Source organism: Oncorhynchus clarkii, chromosome 20 (assembly GCF_045791955.1).
Source record: "Oncorhynchus clarkii lewisi isolate Uvic-CL-2024 chromosome 20, UVic_Ocla_1.0, whole genome shotgun sequence".
Lineage (NCBI taxonomy): Eukaryota > Metazoa > Chordata > Actinopteri > Salmoniformes > Salmonidae > Oncorhynchus > Oncorhynchus clarkii.
The window spans coordinates 71889670-71908676 of NC_092166.1; the positions used below are offsets into that span (position 1 = coordinate 71889670).

The following is a 19007-nucleotide window of genomic DNA, read 5'->3' on the forward strand; positions in this document are numbered from 1 at the left end:
TGACAGAGCGGAGAACAGAGGATGACAGAGCAGTTGCACAAATGATAAAGATAGCCTACAAATATATAAAAATACAGAATCAAGATAAAATAATTGTATAAATTATATATAAATCCAATCTAGCCTAAGCGGTTGGTTTTCGACTGTTTATGTCCAAGGCTTCCGTTATTGACGGCGACGTCATCTTGCAGCATTGGGTTTACTCTCTCAGGCAGAATAAAAACGACTACATCGGCCATGATCCTTTGAGCGCTTCAAATTCAAATACTTCCGGCATCATGCGCCATTGGGAGTTTTCCCTAAGAATACGTGGATGAGGTCAGCACTATTACTATCAACTGGTTTCAATGTCTATGGTTTCTACCCATGTGGAGATGACAGCACAGTCAAAGTAAACAGTGGTTTTATGAACCATTATGACCGCCTGCCTTTCACCTTTGACCTGACCCAGCAGGCTACAGTCAAATACCACTCAAACAGACTGTCATACACACATGCAACCACACACATCAAGGACAACAACCACCCGAGCCACTGCCTGTTCACCCCGCTATCATCCAGAAGCCGAGGTCAGTACAGGTGCATCAAAGCTGGGACAGAAAGACTGAAAAGCAGCTTCTGTTAAATAGCCATCACTAGCACATTAGAGGCTGTTGCCTATATACATAGACTTGGAATTCACTGGCCACTTTAATAAATGGAACACTAGTCACTTGAATAATGTTTACATATTTTGCATTAATCATATGTATATACTGTATTATATTCTACTGTATCTTAGTCTATGCCGCTCTGACATTGCTCGTCCATATATTTATATATTCTTAATTCCATTCCTTTACTTAGATTTGCGTGTATTGGGTATATGTTGTGAAATTGTTAGATATTACTTGTTAGATAGTGTATTACTGCGCTGTCGGAGCTAGAAACACAAGCATTTTGCTACACTGAGTGTACAAAACATTAGGAACACCGGCTCTTGCCAAGACAAAGACTGATCAGGTGAATCCAGGTGAAAGCTATATGACTGACTCCCTCATATGACTGAGGTCTAGGAACTCACCTTAACGTATGCAGTGTACTGGTGGCATTCCACTGTGTTGATGTCCAGACTGAGCTCGTTGCTCACAGAGCTCATCTGGGCTCCGTTCTGAACCAAGTACACTCTAGAAGGCTGGCTCCTCTGTCTCTTATCCACATCAGCTGTCAGGTTATACAGCAACTCTGGGAGAGAGGAGAGAGAGTGGGAATCATGGGTTGGATAAAGCTAAGTCATGTTTCACTTCACACAGTCTGAATAAGACATATTAATACAGTCAAACATAGGGGAGAAAGAGGCCCACGTGTTAGTTAGAGAGGCAATGTAAGGCTCCTAATAGCACATTTTAATAGTGACAATGTTTCGATCCAAGGTGGATCTTAGTCAGGTCTAGGGCTGATGCGGTGACGTATTACCTCCACACTGGCGGTCACGTGTCATGAAGGCAGTCAAATTCCACATGACTGTATTGTTACTGTAATTAGGCTTCTCCAAGCTCTGATGCTGCTGCTGGTCATTAGTAGCCTACCAAACTTGCTAACTACAATAGACTCAGCACTACATTGTCCCTATAATCACTCTTGACTTCAATGCAAATGTATTAGAAAATCTAATCAAACACTTCATGAGCTCATGTTGCTCAACATTTCTATAGGCTATGCAATTGCGGGAGAAAACAGAGTGATGGCTGCTAATAAAAAGAGGAGGATCCCATCAGCTTTCTATAGGCTAGGCCAACTAAATGTATTTCTCAACTTTCCTAATATTAAGCACATTGCTTATATTTACAGCAGGAGTATAGCCTACCTGGCTGGCATGACAATAAACCACGGGGATTAGCATCCTCCATTTGCTATTTAAGTGCATAGATTACATGTTTTTTTCCCGCTGCCTCGTTTCGATACAGGTGCATGATAATGGTCCATTCTAAATTAAAACAAATGTCACACATATATTATTTAGTATATGTAAAGACCAGATTAAATTGGGTTGGCTCCCCCCCCCCCCTTGGGTTGTGCCGTGGCGGAGATCTTTGTGGGCTATACTCGGCCTTGTCTCAGGATGGTAAGTTGGTGGTTGAAGATATCCCTCTAGTGGTGTGGAGGCTGTGCTTTGGCAAAGTGGGTGGGGTTATATCCTTCCTGTTTGGCCCTGTCCGGGGGTATCATCGGATGGGGCCACAGTGTCTCCTGACCCCTCCTGTCTCAGCCGCCATTATTTATGCTGCAGTAGTGTCGGGGGGCTAGGGTCAGTCTGTTATATCTGGAGTACTTCTCCTGCCTTATCCGGTGTCCTGTGTGAATTTAAGTATGCTCTCTCTAATTCTCTCTTTCTTTCTCACACTCGGAGGACCTGAGCCCTAGGACCATGCCTCAGGACTACCTGGCATGATGACTCCTTGCTGTCCCCAGTTCACCTGGCCGTGCTGCTGCTCCAGTTTTAACTGTTCTGCCTGCGGCTATGGAATCCTGACCTGTTCACCGGACGTGCTACCTGTCCCAGACCTATTATTTGACCATTCTGGTCATTTATGAACACTTGACCATGTTCTGTTATAATCTCTGGCCACCCCTCATAGCCTGGTTCCTCTCTAGGTTTCTTCCTAGGTTTTGGCCTTTCTAGGGAGTTTCTCCTAGCCAATGTGCTTCAACACCTGCATTGCTTGCTGTTTGGGGTTGTAGGCTGGGTTTCTGTACACTAATTTGAGATATCAACTGATGTACAAAGGGCTATATAAATACATTTGATTTGAAATCAAGAATCGTCTGATGGGTGACACTATTAGCCTATCACTTGTGAATTATATATTATCACTTGGGAATGACGCCCAGCGTAAGAAACAATGCCCCTTTTTTTGCGACTTTTTCTAATCATAGTCGCTCACCTCATGTAGCCTGGCCCATAGGCCTATATGTTTTAATATAAGTTCAAACCCCCGAGCTGACAAGGTACAAATCTTTCGTTCTGCCACTGAACAGGCAGTTATCCTAATGTTCCTAGGCCGTCATTGAAAATAAGAATTTGTTCTTAACTGACTTGCCTAGTTAAATAAAGGTAAAATAAATAAAACTTTTTTTTAAATTAAGCATATTAATAACTGGCATATATAAGCAGAACGTTCTGATCTGTTACGGCAGCCTCATTGCATAAAAAGGTTTTTGGGATGCTAGTGGTTGTAGTCATTTGGGATCTATCTGTCCCAGACTATGTTAGGAATATATATTTCTCGCACAGAATAGAATAGGTTGACTTTTGTACTATGGGGGATAGTAGATTGACATAGGCTAGTGCTTTTGCTGTTTGTTAGGCCTACTCATCCTGTTGGCTGACGAACAGTAAATGGGGACAGTTCTTCAAATAGCTTCAATATGCACCTCGGAAGTGGATAAGGACTTGCGCAGTCCCCGATGTGTCTGTCTTCACTTGTAGCCTGTGAGCAAGACCTGATCACGTGACAGAGAGCCATATGAGTGAGAGGCGCAGCACAATAAGGATTGCGCAGCACAATAAGGAAGAAGGGCACAACACAGCACTCCGGGCCACAAAAGGCATGGTTTTTTGGGGTGCATTACGGCCACAAAGGGGATGCCGCTGTGAAATTTGAAGCATTATCAAGTTCTTGTGAAGGTGTAGGCTATATCACATGGATTTATTCAACTTTTTAAAATGGCTTGTAGGCTGTGTGTGGGCGCCAGGAGATGCTGCATGTGTTTATGTTAATTAACTGTCAATTACCATGAGACCGACAGTTATTTGCTTGACAATCACCGGCTGACGGAATTTCGTGACTGCCACCGCCCCAGTTAGGTCAAGCCTTAGTTGGAGGTCTCACTACCAGACATGCACACACACAGGAAATGAAGCTGGGATGTATAGCGGACGTTTTACGGGCCCCTGACCAATTCTACTATTTTGTGTGTTCTTTGGAGCTGATCTTAACTTATTTCGTAAATAATGTTTCCGCAATCGTTTCCTATGACCGAAAAGAGCTTCTGGACATCAGAACAGTGATCAACAGCCTTGATTTGGATGAAGATTTCTACTTCAATGAGTCAGCGGCACAGGACATACTGCTCACCCCAGACCAGGCCCTAATCCCTGACACTCGGAAGAGAAAGAGACATCGATATAGAGGCTGATGTACAGGTACCCTGATGAAGCTACGGTGGAGAGTAAATGATCCGCTTCTACTCTCTGTTCTATTCTTCAATCACTGGAGAACAAACCAAACAAACTCTGTTTGAGAATATCCTATCAACGGGATCTAAACAACTGTAATTACCTATGTTTCTCTGAAACTTGGCTGAACAAGGAGATGGATAATATTCCAGCTGGTTTTTCTATGAATCGGCAGGACAGAACGCCAGCGTCGGGTAAGCTCAACGGGAGTGGTGTTTGTATCTTTGTTAACAACAGCTGGTGTGCAATCTCTAATGTTAAGGAAGTCTCAAGGTTCTTCTCGCCGAAGTTAGTATGGTTATCATGAGGCATTCTATTTACCAAGAGTTATATATCATTTTCGTATCTGTCTATTTACCACCACAAACCGATGCTATCGCTAAGACCGCACTGAAAGAGCTGAATAGGGCCATTAGCAAACAAGAAAATGCTCATCCAAAAAGTGTGATTTAATGGTGATTTAATGGAGGAAAACTGAAATCTGCTTTACCTCATTTCTACCAGCATGTCACCTGTGCAACTATAGGAAAAAGCAAGGCAAGATCACCTTTACTCCACACACAGAGATGCATACAAAGCTCTCCCTCGCCCTCCATTTGGTAAATCTGACCATAACTCTATCCTTCGGATTCCTGCTTACAAGCAAAATCTCAAACAGGAAGAACCAGTGGCGCGCTCAACACGAAAGTGGTCCAATGAAGTGAATGCTAAGCTACAGGACTGTTTCGCTAGCACAGACTGGAATATGTTCCCTGACTCATCTGATAGCATTGAGGAGTTTACCACATTAGTCACCGGCTTCATTAATAAGTGCATCGACGACATCGTCCCCACAGTGACCATACGTACATATCCCAACCAAAAGCCATTGATTACAGGCAACATCTGCACTGATTTTAAGGCTATAGCTACCGCTTTCAAGGAGCGAGAAACTAACCTGGATGCTTATAAGAAATCCCGCTAAGCCCTCCGGCAAATCATCAAACAGGCAAAGGGTGAATACAGGATTAAGACCAAATCCTACTACACTGGCTCTGATGCTCGTCGGATTTGGCAGGGCTTGCAAACTATCACAGATTACAAAGGGAAACCCAGCCACGAGCTGCCCAGTGATGAGAGCCTACCAAACAAGCTAAATGCCATCCATGCTAGCTTTGAGGCAAGCAACACTGAACCATGCGTGAGAGCACCAGCTGTTCCGGACGACTGAGTGATCACACACTCCATAGCCGATGTGAGTAAGACCTTTAAACAGGTTAACATTCACAAGGCAGTGGGGCCAGACGGATTACCAGGACGCGTACTCAGAGCATGCACTGACCAGCTGGTAAGTATCTTCACTGACATTTTCAACCTCTCCCTGACCCAGTTTACATATTTCAGGCAGACCACCATAGTTCCTCTGTCCAAGAAGACTAAGGTAACCTGTCTAGATGACTATCGCCCCGTAGCTCTCACATCTGTAGCCATGAAATGGTTACATTACTCACATCAACGTACACCAATTTGCATAACACCCCCAACAGATCCACAGATGAGGCAATATCTATACGAGGCAATCTCAGAGGAAGGCCCTAAAAATTGGAATTGAGTCGAGCCTCCCAACTCAGGTTGTTTCTCAAAATGCATATTACCGTGCTCTGAGCATGCAAATTGAAGCATGGGAGGGTTGGAGTATAAGTCCAAATCAAAGTATGCGAAATGGAGCATTTACATGTACATATTTTGAAGCATGCATTGATTCAAGCTTCAACGGAAAGTATGCAAAGAAATATGAAGCAACCATGTAAAAATAATGTTTTTTTTTTATCAATGGTGGACATTATTTCAACTGAAGCAAGAGAAAATACACTGACTTAGGAATGAAATGTTGCCTATTCACATCTCATATTTGCCTGACTACAATATTTTATCTTGCTACGTTAATAAATACATGCTGTGTTAATTTTGGCATGTTTACCTGCCTACAATACACACTGCAGTGTGTGTAGGTCGTAAGACTACACACACTGCAAAGTGCTCTTGCTGCTGGTGATTCTCTGATCCACCTCTACGCAGACGACACCATTCTGTATACTTCTGGCCCCTCTTTGGACACTGTATTAACTAACCTCCAGACGAGCTTCAATGCCATACAACTCTCCTTCCGTGGCCTCCAACTGCTCTTAAACGCAAGTAAAACTAAACCCATTTTATTAAATCGATCACTGCCCGCACCTGCTCGCCCGTCCAGCATCATTACTCTGGAAGGCTCTGACTTAGAATACGTGGACAACTACAAATACCTGGGTGTCTGGTTAGACTGTAAACTCTCCTTCTAGACTCACATTAAGCATCTCCAATCCAAAATTAAAATCTAGAATCGGCTTCCTATATCGCAACAAAGCATCCTTCACTCATGCTGCCAAACATACCCTCGTAAAACTGACCATCCTACCGATCCTCGACTTCGGTGATGTCATCTATAAAATAGCCTCTAACACTCTACTCAACAAACTGGATGCAGTCTATCACAGTGCCATCCGTTTTGTCACCAAAGCCACATACACTACCCACCTTTGCGACCTGTACGCTCTCGTTGGCTGGCTCTCGCTTCATACTCGTCGCCAAACCCACTGGCTACAGGTTATCTACAAGTCTCTGTTAGGTAAAGCTCCGCTTTATCTCAGCTCATTGGTCACCATAGCAGCACCCACTCGTAGCACGCGCTCCAGCAGGTATATCTCACTGGGCACTCCCAAAGCCAATTCGTCCTTTGGTCGTATTTCCTTCCAGTTCTCTGCTGCCCATGACTGGAACGAACTGCAAAAATCTCTGAAGCTGGAGACTCACATCTCCCTTACTAGCTTTAAGCACCAGCTGTCAGAGCAGCTCACAGATCACTGCACCTGTACATAGCCCATCTGTAAACAGCCCATCTGTAAACAGCAAATCTATCTACCTACCTCATCCCAATACTGTATTTATTTATTTATCTTGCTCCTTTGCACCCCAGTATCTCTACTTGCACATTAATCTTCTGCCGATCTACCATTCCAGTGTTTAATTGCTATATTGTAATTACTTCGCCACCATGGCCTATTTATTTCCTTAACTTACCTCATTTGCACTCACTGTATATATACACTTTTTGTTTTCTTTTGTTCTACTGTATTATTGACTGTATGTTTTGCTTATTCCATGTGTAACTCTGTGTTGTTGTATGTGTCGAATTGCTATGCTCTATCTTGGCCAGGTCGCAGTTGTAAATGAGAAATTGTTCTCAACTAACCTACCTGGTTAAAAAAAAAGAAAGTCAAAGCGCTAACTGGCTAGTTGCTAATGTTAGCTAGCCAGATAGCTAGCTAACAGTCCTTTGTAACTACCAACAAAGAATTAACATCTACTTTGGATAACATTGGTTTTAGGTCATTTTTGCCAGTTATACTATCTGGTTAGCTACATTATTATGATTCACATATAGCCAGCTGATAGTTATGAAGTAAAACGTTTGCTTTGTGCATATCTTCTTTTGGATTTATTGCCATTGTCCTGGCTAGAAGAAGGAAGGTTTAGTGAATAGGTAAGTCAATAGGTAAGTCAATATGGCTAACTGGCTAGCTAGCTAGCCAAAAATAATTGACATATACCTTGCATACCATTAGTTTTAGGTAATTTTTGCCTGTTTAACTAGCTTGCTGGCTAGATAGATTACGATGATAATTATGAAATAAAACATTTTCTTTGTGTATGTTTCGCCTCTATTGTTGCCATTGTCCTGGATGGAATCAGGTTCAGAGAATGGGAGATGCAGCGCGAGGTAATACGTAGGGGGAGTGCTTCTCAAATGAAATGTTTTATGCGTTCTCCACACTCTCATCCTCACAAGAACGTATTCAAGAGAACGTCCTCAGAAAATGCACTTGAGTATGTAGAGTACAGTAGTGTGCATTTTGGAAACACCCATATACTTTTCTCTCTGCTACCGCACGGCAAGGGGCACCGATGCACCAAGTCTGGAACCAACAGGACCCTGAACAGCTTCTAAGCCATAAGACTGCTAAATAGTTAGTTAAATAGTTAACCAAACTACCTGGACACTCTGCATTGACACTTTTTTCACCAACTTTTTTGACTCATCACATACGCTGCTACTGTTTACTGTCTGTCACTTTATTCCCAGTTATTAAAAACATATACAAAAATTTAAATGTACTGTGTGTGTGGGTGTGTGAATTTGTGCATCTCGTGTGTGTGTGTGTGTATGCATCTCGGTGTGTTGCTTGCGCCATGGTTTGTGTGTATGTGCATGCATGTATGCGTGTTTGTGTGTGTGAGGGGGTGCCTTCCATGACCTCACCCTGTCAGGCGGAAAGGGGCGTTGAGTGTTCATTACCAGCCCAGGCGTTTTCACCAAACAGAACAGAAACACACACACATACATACACTACCGGGCATCATCACCAAACAGAAAGACACGAGGTGTTGCAGTGCAGAACTACTTTCCACTGGTCGTGCCAAACAGTCAAACAGAAGAGAACAGAGGACCCTTATTCCTCCTGTTACGCCTGGCCCTGGACCTGCTCCTCATTATGTAATGAAACAGCAAGTTATTTCCCTGTCCTGAGGGGTGCTTAACACGACCACACCCAACTGTGGCCACATCCAAACAACAGTCAACCATGAACACACCTAAAGAGTCAAACGATAACCATGACCAAACACTTAAACACTCAGAACACCATGATCAGACCTAAACAACCAACTAGGACCACATCTAAACAGTCAACACCTATTGGCTGGATTATAACCAGACTAGACCAAATCAAATCAAAGTTTATTTGTCAGGTGCACCGAATACAACAGGTGTAGATCTTACAGTGAAATGCTTCCTTACAGGCTCTAACCAATAGTGTGGAGAAAATCAAATAAAAAAGTATGTGTGTGTGTGTGTGTGGTAAGTAAAGAAATAAAACAACAGTAAAAAGACATTTGAAAATAAGAGTAGCAAGGCTATATACAGACAACGGTCAGTCAGGCTTATTGAGGTAGTATGTACATGTGGGTATGGTTAAAGTGACTATGCATATATGATGAACAGAGAGTAGCAGTAGCATAAAAAGAGGGGTTGGCGTGTGGTGGGACACAATGCAGATAGCCCGGTTAGCCAATGTGTGGGAGCACTGGTTGGTCGGGCCAATTGCGGTAGTATGTACATGAATGTATAGTTAAAGTGGCTACAGTGCCTTGCGAAAGTATTCGGCCCCCTTGAACTTTGCGACCTTATGCCACATTTCAGGCTTCAAACATGAAGATATAAAACTGTATTTTTTTGTGAAGAATCAACGACAAGTGGGACACAATCATGAAGTGGAACGACATTTATTGGATATTTCAAACTTTTTTAACAAATCAAAAACGGAAAAATTGGGCGTGCAAAATTATTCAGCCCCCTTAAGTTAATACTTTGTAGCGCCACCTTTTGCTGCGATTACAGCTGTAAGTCGCTTGGGGTATGTCTCTATCAGTTTTGCACATCGAGAGACTGACATTTTTTCCCATTCCTCCTTGCAAAACAGCTCGAGCTCAGTGAGGTTGGATGGAGAGCATTTGTGAACAGCAGTTTTCAGTTCTTTCCACAGATTCTCGATTGGATTCAGGTCTGGACTTTGACTTGGCCATTCTAACACCTGGATATGTTTATTTTTGAACCATTCCATTGTAGATTTTGCTTTATGTTTTGCATCATTGTCTTGTTGGAAGACAAATCTCCGTCCCAGTCTCAGGTCTTTTGCAGACTCCATCAGGTTTTCTTCCAGAATGGTCCTGTATTTGGCTCCATCCATCTTCCCATCAATTTTAACCATCTTCCCTGTCCCTGCTGAAGAAAAGCAGGCCCAAACCATGATGCTGCCACCACAATGTTTGACAGTGGGGATGGTGTGTTCAGCTGTGTTGCTTTTACGCCAAACATAACGTTTTGCATTGTTGCCAAAAAGTTCAATTTTGGTTTCATCTGACCAGAGCACCTTCTTCCACATGTTTGGTGTGTCTCCCAGGTGGCTTGTGGCAAACTTTAAACAACACTTTTTATGGATATCTTTAAGAAATGGCTTTCTTCTTGCCACTCTTCCAGAAAGGCCAGATTTGTGCAATATACTTTGATTGATTGTTGTCCTATGGACAGAGTCTCCCACCTCAGCTGTAGATCTCTGCAGTTCATCCAGAGTGATCATGGGCCTCTTGGCTGTATCTCTGATCAGTCTTCTCCTTGTATGAGCTGAAAGTTTAGAGGGACGGCCAGGTCTTGGTAGATTTGCAGTGGTCTGATACTCCTTCCATTTCAATATTATCGCTTGCACAGTGCTCCTTGGGATGTTTAAAGCTTGGGAAATATTTTTGTATCCAAATCCGGCTTTAAACTTCTTCACAACAGTATCTCGGACCTGCCTGGTGTGTTCCTTGTTCTTCATGATGCTCTCTGCGCTTTTAACGGACCTCTGAGACTATCACAGTGCAGGTGCATTTATACAGAGACTTGATTACACACAGGTGGATTGTATTTATCATCATTAGTCATTTAGGTCAACATTGGATCATTCAGAGATCCTCACTGAACTTCTGGAGAGAGTTTGCTGCACTGAAAGTAAAGGGGCTGAATAATTTTGCACGCCCAATTTTTCAGTTTTTAATTTGTTAAAAAAGTTTGAAATATCCAATAAATGTCGTTCCACTTCATGATTGTGTCCCACTTGTTGTTGATTCTTCACAAAAAAATACAGTTTTATATCTTTCTGTTTGAAGCCTGAAATGTGGCAAAAGGTCGCAAAGTTCAAGGGGGCCGAATACTTTCGCAAGGCACAGTATGTATATAAGATAAACAGAGAGTAGCAGCGTATAAGAGGGTTTGGGGGTGAACACAATGCAAATAGTCCGGGTAACCATTTGATTACCTGTTCAGGAGTCTTATGGCTTGGGGGTAAAAACTGTTGAGAAGCCTTTTTTTCCTAGACTTGGCACTCCGGTACCGCTTGCCATGCGGTAGTAGAGAGAACAGTCTATGACTGGGGTCTTTGACAATTTTCAGGGCCTTCCTCTGACACCGCCTGGTGTAGAGGTCCTGGATGGCAGGCAGCTTTGCCCCAGTGATGTACTGGGCCATACGCACTACCCTCTGAAGTGCCTTGCGATCGGAGGCCGAGCAATTGCCGTACCAGGCAGTGATTCAACCGGTCAGGATGCTCTCAATGTTGCAGCTGTAGAACCTTTTCAGGATCTCAGGACCCATGCCAAATCTTTTTAGTTTCCTGAAGGGGAATAGGCTTTGTCGTGCCCTCTTCACGACTATCTTGGTGTGTTTGGACCATTCTAGTTTGTTGTTGATGTGGACACCAAGGAATTTGTAGCTCTCAACCTGCTCCACTACAGCCCCGTCGATGAGAATGGGGACGTGCTCGGTGCTCCTTTTCCTGTAGTCCACAATCATCTCCTTAGTCTTGGTTACGTTGAGGGATAGGTTGTTATTCTGGCACCACCCGGCCAGGTCTCTGACCTCCTCCCTATAGGCTATCTCGTCGTTGTCGGTGATCAGGCCTTCCACTGTTGTGTCGTCAGCAAACTTAATGATGGTGTTGGAGTCATGCCTGGCCATGCAGTCATGGGTGAAAAGGGAGTACAGGAGGGGACTGAGCACGCACCCCTGGGGAGTTCCAGTGTTGAGGATCAGCGTGGCAGATGTGTTGCTACCTACCCTCACCACCTGGGGGCGGCCCGTCAGGAAGTCCAGGATCCAGTTGCAGAGGGAGGTGTTTAGTCCCAGGTTCCTTAGCTTAGTGATGAGCTTTGAGGGTACTATGGTGTTGAACGCTGAACTGTAGTCAATGAATAGCATTCTCACATAGGTGTTCCTTTTGTCCAGGTGTGAAAGGGCAGTGTGGAGTGCAATAGAGATGGCATCATCTGTGGATCTGTTTGGGCGGTATGCAAATTGGAGTGGGTCTAGGGTTTCTGGGATAATGTTGTTGATGTGAGCCATTACCAGCCGTTCAAAGCACTTCATGGCTACGGATGTGAGCGCCACGGGTCTGTAGTCATTTAGGCAGGTTGCCTTTGTGTTCTTGGGCACAGGGACTATGGTGGTCTGCTTGAAGCATGTTGGTATTACAGACTCAATCAGGGACATGTTGAAAATGCCAGTTTCTCAGCACATGCCCGGAGCACACGTCCTGGTAATCCGTCTGGCCCCGCAGCCTTGTGAATGTTGACCTGTTTAAAAGGTCTTACTCACGTCAGCTATGGAGAGCGTGATCACACAGTCATCTGGAGCAGCTGATGCGCTCATGCATGCCTCAGTGTTGCTTGCCTCGAAGCGAGCATAGAAGTGATTTAGCTCATCTGGTAGGCTTGTGTCACTGGGCAGCTCGCGGTTGTGCTTCCCTTTGTAGTCTGTAATAGTTTGCAAGCCCTGCCACATCTGACGGGCGTCAGAGCCAGTGTAGTATGATTCAATCTTAGCCCTGTATTGATGCTTTGCCTGTTTGATGGTTCGTCGCAGGGCATAGCGGGATTTCTTGTAAGCTTCCGGGTTAGAGTCCCGCACCTTGAAAGCGGCAGCTCTACCCTTTAGCTCAGTGCTAATGTTGCCTGTAATCCATGGCTTCTGGTTGGGGTATGTACGTACAGTCACTGTGGGGACGACGTCCTCAATGCACTCATGGATAAAGCCAGTGACTGATGTGGTGTATTCCTCAATGTCATCGGAAGAATCCTGGAACATGTTCCAGTCTGTGATAGCAAAACAGTCCTGTAGTTTAGCATCTGCTTCATCTGACCATTTTTTTATAGACCGAGTCACTGGTACTTCCTGCTTTAATTTTTGCTTGTAAGCAGGAATCAGGAGGATAGCGTTGTAGTCGGATTTACCAAATAGAGGGCGAGGGAGAGCTTTGTACACATCTCTGTGTGTGGAGTACAGGTGATCTAGAATTTTTCCCCCTCTGGTTGCACATTTAACATGTTGATAGAGATTTGGTAGAACCGATTTAAGTTTCCCTGCATTAAAGTCTCCGGCCACTATAGCACCGCCTCTGGGTGAGTGGTTTCCTGTTTGCTTATTTCCTTATACAGCTGGCTGAGTGCGGTCTTAGTGCCAGCATCTGTCTGGGGTGGTAAATAAACAGCCATGAAAAGTATAGCTTAGAACTCTCTAGGCAAGTAGTGTGGCCTGCAATTTATCATAATATACTGTACTTCAAGCGAGCAAAATGTAGAGACTTCCTTAGATTTCGTGCACCAGCTGTTGTTAGTAGACTGAAGGAGAACTACAACCATAGGCAGCATCCATTGGCCAAAGGCTACATCATGGAATGACACAATTCAGTGGCACATTCACAAATCGCTCTGAATAATCCACTACAATATAGTCTACTTGTTCTAACTACTAAAACAAGGCATTTAAGGGGTCCCATTTCAAACATACCACTCTCTCAACTTAAGTGCGTTGTACATTATTTTGTGTGTCTGCTGTAGTTATGCTGTAGTTGTGCTCACCTATCTGTCCAGGCAGGTGTTTTCCTCTGAAGAGCAGGCAGACTGTAGCGTTGAAACAGTTGAGGTGCTGTGGTCCCTCGTGACACTGAGGAACAGAGATGTTGATGGAGACAGGTAGGTAGATGGACACGTCCACAGTGATCACCGGTCGGGACCTAGAGACAAAACACAACATGGTGTCAATGGACCTACAACCAATACAATACAACATGGTGTCAATTGACCTACAACCAGTACAATACAACATGGTGTCAATGGACCTACAACCAATACAATACAACATGGTGTCAATAGACCTACAACCAACACAATACAACATGGTGTCAATAGACCTACAACTATTAAAATACAACATGGTGTCAATAGACCTACAACTATTAAAATACAACATGGTGTCAATGGACCTACAACCAATACAATACAACATGGTGTCAATTGACCTACAACCAGTACAATACAACATGGTGTCAATGGACCTACAACCAATACAATACAACATGGTGTCAATGGACCTACAACCAATACAATACAACATGGTGTCAATAGACCTACAACTATTCAAATACAACATGGTGTCAATAGACCTACAACTATTAAAATACAACATGGTGTCAATGGACCTACAACCAATACAATACAACATGGTGTCAATAGACCCACAATTAATACAATACAACATGGTGTCAATGGACCTACAACCAATACAATACAACATGGTGTCAATAGACCTACAATGAATACAATACAACATGGTGTCAATAGACCTACAACTAATACAATACAACATGGTGTCAATAGACCTACAACCAATACAATACAACATGGTGTCAATGGACCTACAACCAATACAATACAACATGGTGTCAATAGACCTACAACCAATACAATACAACATGGTGTCAATTGACCTACAACCAGTACAATACAACATGGTGTCAATAGACCTACAACCAATACAATACAACATGGTGTCAATAGACCTACAACTAATACAATACAACATGGTGTCAATAGACCTACAACTAATACAATACAACATGGTGTCAATAGACCTACAACCAATACAATACAACATGGTGTCAATGGACCTACAACCAATACAATACAACATGGTGTCAATAGACCTACAACTATTAAAATACAACATGGTGTCAATACAACATGGTGTCAATAGACCTACAACTATTAAAATACAACATGGTGTCAATGGACCTACAACCAATACAATACAACATGGTGTCAATAGACCTACAATGAATACAATACAACATGGTGTCAATGGACCTACAACTATTAAAATACAACATGGTGTCAATGGACCTACAACCAATACAATACAACATGGTGTCAATGGACCTACAATGAATACAATACAACATGGTGTCAATAGACCTACAACTATTAAAATACAACATGGTGTCAATGGACCTACAACTATTAAAATACAACATGGTGTCAATAGACCTACAACCAATACAATACAACATGGTGTCAATAGACCTACAACATGGTGTCAATAGACCTACAATGAATAGAATACAACATGGTGTCAATAGACCTACAACCAATACAATACAACATGGTGTCAATAGACCTACAACTATTAAAATACAACATGGTGTCAATACAACATGGTGTCAATGGACCTACAACCAATACAATACAACATGGTGTCAATGGACCTACAACTATTAAAATACAACATGGTGTCAATAGACCTACAATGAATACAATACAACATGGTGTCAATGGACCTACAACTATTAAAATACAACATGGTGTCAATAGACCTACAATGAATACAATACAACATGGTGTCAATGGACCTACAACTATTAAAATACAACATTGTGTCAATAGACCTACAACCAATACAATACAACATGGTGTCAATAGACCTACAACCAGTACAATACAACATGGTGTCAATGGACCTACAACTATTAAAATACAACATGGTGTCAATAGACCTACAACCAATACAATACAACATGGTGTCAATAGACCTACAACATGGTGTCAATAGACCTACAATGAATAGAATACAACATGGTGTCAATAGACCTACAACCAATACAATACAACATGGTGTCAATGGACCTACAACTATTAAAATACAACATGGTGTCAATAGACCTACAACCAATACAATACAACATGGTGTCAATAGACCTACAACATGGTGTCAATAGACCTACAATGAATAGAATACAACATGGTGTCAATAGACCTACAACCAATACAATACAACATGGTGTCAATAGACCTACAACTATTAAAATACAACATGGTGTCAATACAACATGGTGTCAATGGACCTACAACTATTAAAATACAACATGGTGTCAATGGACCTACAACCAATACAATACAACATGGTGTCAATAGACCTACAACATGGTGTCAATAGACCTACAATGAATAGAATACAACATGGTGTCAATAGACCTACAACCAATACAATACAACATGGTGTCAATAGACCTACAACATGGTGTCAATAGACCTACAATGAATACAATACAACATGGTGTCAACGGACTTACAACCAAAACAACATGTTGAACATGGTACTGCAGTGGACACAGCTTGGCATTAATGTCTTTCTGTGATGAAAAACATACTATGTTCCACTGTATGCTCTTTTCCAATATCCACAGAAGCATAAGTTAACTCTTAGAATAAAACAATGTATTGTGCACACATTCAAAGTGGTATGCTGGCATGGACAGTGAAACAAAGCCACTATTCGTGTAACACCAAAATATATTACATTCCAACTTCAACAATACAACCACTCACCTCAATAACACCACACTATCAGCCATAAAAGCACCAATGGTAATGTCTGTAATGAAAGAACAACCAATGAGCGAAACCTAAGTTAGTGCAGATTTATCCTTCTTTGAATATATGGCACAATACACAAAGGTTATCATTAAAAGGGGGCTGAACTTACTGATTTGGCCGTTATTTTAGCTTGCTTATTAATATATGCAGCAACCATGACTGAAGCCAAATGAGAGTACTGGGGATGTTGTTTAATGTGGGTGTCTCTCGCGTGTGTGATATCTCACGTGGCAAGCGTTTGTACATTCACTCTGCCAAAACAGTACACAGTTACAGTCACTCACCCATCTAGATAACTTGAAACAGTCTAACCAGGTCTGGTATCTTAATGTCGCCTTGGCTAGCTAGGGCTAGCAAACTTCTTTCGCCAATTAGCTTCAGCCGGCTGGTGAGCGACCGTGGCAAAGTTAGTTTGTCTTTGGATAGACTATCTCCGGGCCAGTTAGGGACTGTCAATACATTACACAATGTAAATGGGACAATATTTCCATGTTACACGCCTTTTAGTTGTCTCATTAAATGATTGCAACATTTGTATATTAATTTCTACAATTTATAGTTGGTTTGAGATTTTTAAGTCATTGAAATGTTTAGCTATTGACAATTGTAAATATTGTCCCATGTAAATTGTGTAATTTATGATGGTCCCTAACTAGCCCGATAGGGATATCGAATGTCAAACCAAATTGTTCACGGGCATTACGATCGGGCTATGTGCAGCTGCGCTCCAAATTTATGATTACTTGGGTGCTGCTAGCTGTGGGAAACCAAGGAAACCTACTACACAGTACCCATTCCGTGATCCACCATTTTTTCCTAATTATCTTGCACATCTCAGTTTTGAATGAGACTGACTATGACCAAATTTATTCTATTTACACATTGTAGTCAATTTTGACACTAGAATAAATTATTCTGACTAATATTGATGCCACATGGGCTGTTTTCAACCAATGAAGTTTATTGCCTTCAGTTGCGCTTTAACAATGGAGTCCTCATACTTGTTGTTTACTGTTCTAGTTCTGAATGTCCCCTGTTGATGTGGAATGCAGTAAACAACATGCCTCAGCATCACGAGTCTGACCGACTGACCAGGGACCACTCGGAGTCAGACAGACAGGAATCTAACCGAATGACCAGGGACCACTCAGAGTCAAACAGACAGGTGAACAAGTGGGAGAAGGCATGAATAACACCACATTCGAATCTGCAGACATTCTTTACTTTGTCTGCTGATTCGATCCGAGCTCGTTTGATATATTCGTTTAACCTAAATCTCACCAGGTAGGATATTGAGAACACATTCTCTTTTACAATAACAACATGAAGTTGAGCTGTAGGCTCCAAGTGTTTCATTAACCCTGAACCTAGTAGAGCTGTAGGCCCTACGTACATCATTAACCCTGAACCTAGTAGAGCTGTAGGCCCTACTTACATCATTAACCCTGAACCTAGTGTTGGCTAGTGGAGCTGTAGGCCCTACGTACATCATTAACCCTGAAACTAGTGTTGGCTAGTGGAGCTATAGGCCCTACGTACATCATTAACCCTGAACCTAGTGGAGCTGTAGGCCCTACATACATCATTAACCTGTTGAGTGTAGGGGGCAGTATTTGGATGTTTGGATGAAAAACGTACCCAAATGAAACTGCCTATTTCTCAGGCCCAGAATCTAGAATATGCATATAATTGTCAGATTAGGATAAACAACACTCTAAAGTTTCCAAAACTGTCAAAATATTGTCTGTGAGTATAACAGAACTGATATTGCAGGCGAAAACCTGAGGAAAATCCAACCCGGAAGTGCTGTTTTTCCTGAAAGCTCTCTGTTCCATTGCCTGCCTTCACTCCATTTAAAGGGATATCAACCAGATTCCCTGTGGCTTCCACATGGTGTGAACAGTCTTTAGACACAGTTTCAGGCTTTTATTTTGAAAAATGAGCGAGAAAGATCACATTGCGTCATTGGATGGCTGGGTGCCAGCAGCGTTTTGCATGCGCAACAGCTTGGAGCAGACATTTTCTCTCTCTCTCCTATTGAAGAAGCTACAGTACGGTTGAAATATTATTGATTATACATTGTAAAAACAACCTGAGGATTTATATAAAAAACGTTTGACATGTTTCTACGAACTTTATGGATACTATTCCAAATTTTCGTCTGCCCGGTCGTGACCGCTCGAGCCTGTGGATTTCTGAACATAACGCGCCAACCAAATGGAGGTATTTTGGATATACAAATCATCTTTATGGAACAAAAGGAACATTTATTGTGTAACTGGGAGTCTCGTGAGTGCAAACATTTGAAGATCATCAAAGGTAAGCGATTCATTTTATAGTTTTTCTGACTTTCGTGACCAATCTACTTGGCTGCTAGCTGTTTGTAATGTTTTGTCTGCTGAGAAAGATG

The 19007-nt window shown here is 42.4% G+C and overlaps 1 protein-coding gene across 1 annotated transcript in view; it reads right to left on the reverse strand.

Moving 5' to 3' along the window:
* LOC139376870 (integrin alpha-9-like) overlaps positions 1-19007 on the reverse strand; it is a 141692-nt gene that overhangs the window by 71814 nt on the left and 50871 nt on the right. The window contains exons 13-15 of the mRNA XM_071119835.1: positions 16550-16595; positions 13748-13902; positions 1064-1224 (exon numbers count right to left, since the gene is read on the reverse strand). Coding sequence (XP_070975936.1) covers positions 1064-1224; positions 13748-13902; positions 16550-16595 — 362 coding nt within the window. The remainder of the gene's footprint in view (positions 1-1063; positions 1225-13747; positions 13903-16549; positions 16596-19007) is intronic.